At 32.5% G+C, this 2,885-nt stretch overlaps 1 protein-coding gene across 1 annotated transcript in view; it reads left to right on the plus strand.

Moving 5' to 3' along the window:
• LOC106469130 (discoidin domain-containing receptor 2-like) overlaps positions 1–1,804 on the plus strand; it is a gene marked incomplete at its 5' end in the record, with an annotated part of 12,568 nt that extends 10,764 nt beyond the window's left edge. The window contains one exon of the mRNA XM_022397561.1: positions 388–1,804. Within this exon, the coding sequence (XP_022253269.1) occupies positions 388–687 (300 nt within the window). The remainder of the gene's footprint in view (positions 1–387) is intronic.
• Positions 1,805–2,885: the final 1,081 nt, after the last annotated feature.

The raw sequence follows: 2,885 nt of genomic DNA on the forward strand, positions 1-2,885 counted from the left end.
GTATCTTGAAAACTAAAAATTTGTCTTTAAAAAAATAACGATTATTTTTATACCTAATTCAATAAAAATGAGTCACCAAATTACTAAAATACAATAACTTACTGTAGAGGATAAAAAGTGGTATAAAACCACGATGAAACTGGAAAACAATCTCATACACTCTACGTGTTTCGACGTATATCTTGAGTCATCCTCAGGAGTGTAGTTACAAAAAAAAATTGAAAAAAGTGTGTGTAAAATTTACCATATTATTTCATCCACACGTTTCCAGTAAACTGTCCATCTTCTTTCTTAACATTAAGGAAGATTTGATGATGATTATTATTGTCATATGTTTTCTGGGTTTGCTACCGACTGTGAATTTAGTTAGCTCTGTTGTATTTCTAGGGTAAATTCACGACGAGGAGCGACGTGTGGGCATTCGCCGTCACTCTCTGGGAGATACTTACGTTCGCCCGGCAGCAGCCCTACTCGGACTCGACTGATGAGCAGGTGATCGAGAACGTTGGACACTTTTATCACAACGATGGTCTGCACGTGTTGCCCTCTCAGCCGCCTAATTGCCCCAAGGAAATCTATGATCTCATGCGGGAATGTTGGCAGAGGAACGATAACGATAGGCCTAACTTTAGGGAAATCCATCTGTTCTTACAAAGAAAGAACTTAGGATATTCTCCCCAACTGTAAGCTAAGAGTTGAAAAATGATCACTGAGAGTTTTTTTTTTTTTTTGTTTTAAAGGGCAAATCCTACTTTGTTCTGAGGGGAAACAAATCTGGTATCCCACTTTAAATTCCACATTTCTATTATTCTAAACACCAACGTCGAAAATACCAACTTGTTTAGCCTAAAAGCTTAGCTTAAAAACTAGTTTGTGGACAAACTGTCTCAGCCAGTTAACTTTGAGAAATATCTACAATGAAATTCAACTTCAACGTATGTCAAGCTCTGAGCACTTCTCAGCTTCTTATCCTTTCCGATAACCTGGAGACTTGACAAGTTATGACTTTCTTCGATTATGAGAAAGGACACTTTGTAATTAAAAAAATAAGAGTTCCATATGATTGACGGACTGGTGCTGCAGAACCAGCTCAGAACAGGTAACCGCAAGGTGTAATTCTTAAACGTAGAGACAGAGAGAAAAAAAAACAAAATGAACAACGTTCTTACTTAGTGACAGCATGAAATTTTCCCTATACTTTTCTGGAGAGAGAGAGAGACAATACCGTGAACGTAACTAGGGCGCCATCTGTGATCTCTCCATAACAACCATATCAGTTCCAATTCTGAAGTCTATCAATGTTTTCGTTTTGTAAATGACTGGACAATTACTTGTACAGATTCTTTAAGAAAAATAATAATGTGTTAACCGTTTACATGTATGGATTATGCGGTATTTGTATGTATAAATGACAATTTGATTAATAGTACTTACTACGCAAATAACCTTTACTGCGTTCAGGCTGAGGCACTCCACTGATAACGTATGCACATTTACGAAACTTAATGTTCAATTTTGGCCTTGAATATCTGTGAGTTTGTAAAATATTACCTTTATAAGATTTGATGCTGTTTGAAAATGTATAAATGTGTTAAAGGTGGTCTTAACATGACGAAACTAAGAATCTTTCGCGTACGCACTTAGCTATGATATTTATAAATTTCCATTTGTAATAATCATCTTACCTAGTAAAATGATCGTTGATAATGAATTACCTGAATTTTACAGAAGTGTGTTGGGTTTTTTTTTTTTGGTTGTGTGTGTGTGTGTATTATTATTGATCCTGTGTGTTATGAGTGGAAAACGAAACAACATTAATTTGTGTAACGTTTTGGGATTTTTAGTTTCTCGATTGGCCAAAAATAAAAAAAAATGTAATTTCGAGTACAAAAGAATATAGAACCGAAAATTAAACAACAACAACAAAAAGATAATTTCATGAATAAAATTAGTTAGGGATAGACCTTTAGAGTGGCGTATTTATGTTATTAGTTTCAGTTTCGTTTTTTTTTTTTTTTTATGGTAATACGCGAATGTTTGACGACGTTCTTCGCCAACATTCTTCTGTGATAAGGGGTTGAATTGTATACTTTGTAAATATTGTGATAGGACTGACGTCACGCTGGTAATGTGAAAATAACACGCTCAAGTTAGTGATTTTTGAAATAGAAATCTGAGGTGGAATGTTAGCAGATTTACTAGGAAGAAAGCAAATTGAACAAATAGAATAAGACAGAGGATTTAAAACGATAATTAACTTATGAAGAAAATAAATCGAATTGGTATAGGTCTCTTCGAAAGGATCATGCTGTAACAATAATATTAATTAACGTACTTCATTATTAAAGTTATCTCAAATATTTTGCTTTATTGTGGAAACTAAAAAAGAGCGGGAAATATTTAATTTTGGAACTAAGGAAGTTGGGGGGAAAAGCCTTTCATTGAAAGCCTTGCTTTAAGAAAGTCAGAATATATATTGTAATATCAAAGGAATCCTTTTGTGAGCTGAATATAGTTGACTTAAATATATCTATATAAAAGGATGTCTCGCAATGATAAGAAACTAAAAACACTCATTCTATGAAAATAATAATATTTCCTCTTTTTTTAGTTAGAAAAACAAAGCTAATCATGGTCCACTTGATTGAAATAATTAAACATTATTTTAAAGAACATAGCTATATATTTAGATTTAGTTATTTATTCAAAAAGCCTATTTTTGTTTTTGAATTTAACCGAATTTATACAAGTGGCTATATATTTAGATTTAGTTATGTATTAAAAAAGCCTATTTTTGGTTTTGAATTTAACCGAATTTATACAAGTGGCTATATATTTAGATTTAGTTATGTATTAAAAAAGCCTATTTTTGGTTTTGAATTTAA

This window comes from Limulus polyphemus, unplaced genomic scaffold (assembly GCF_000517525.1).
Source record: "Limulus polyphemus unplaced genomic scaffold, Limulus_polyphemus-2.1.2 Scaffold3320, whole genome shotgun sequence".
NCBI classification, from domain to species: domain Eukaryota; kingdom Metazoa; phylum Arthropoda; class Merostomata; order Xiphosura; family Limulidae; genus Limulus; species Limulus polyphemus.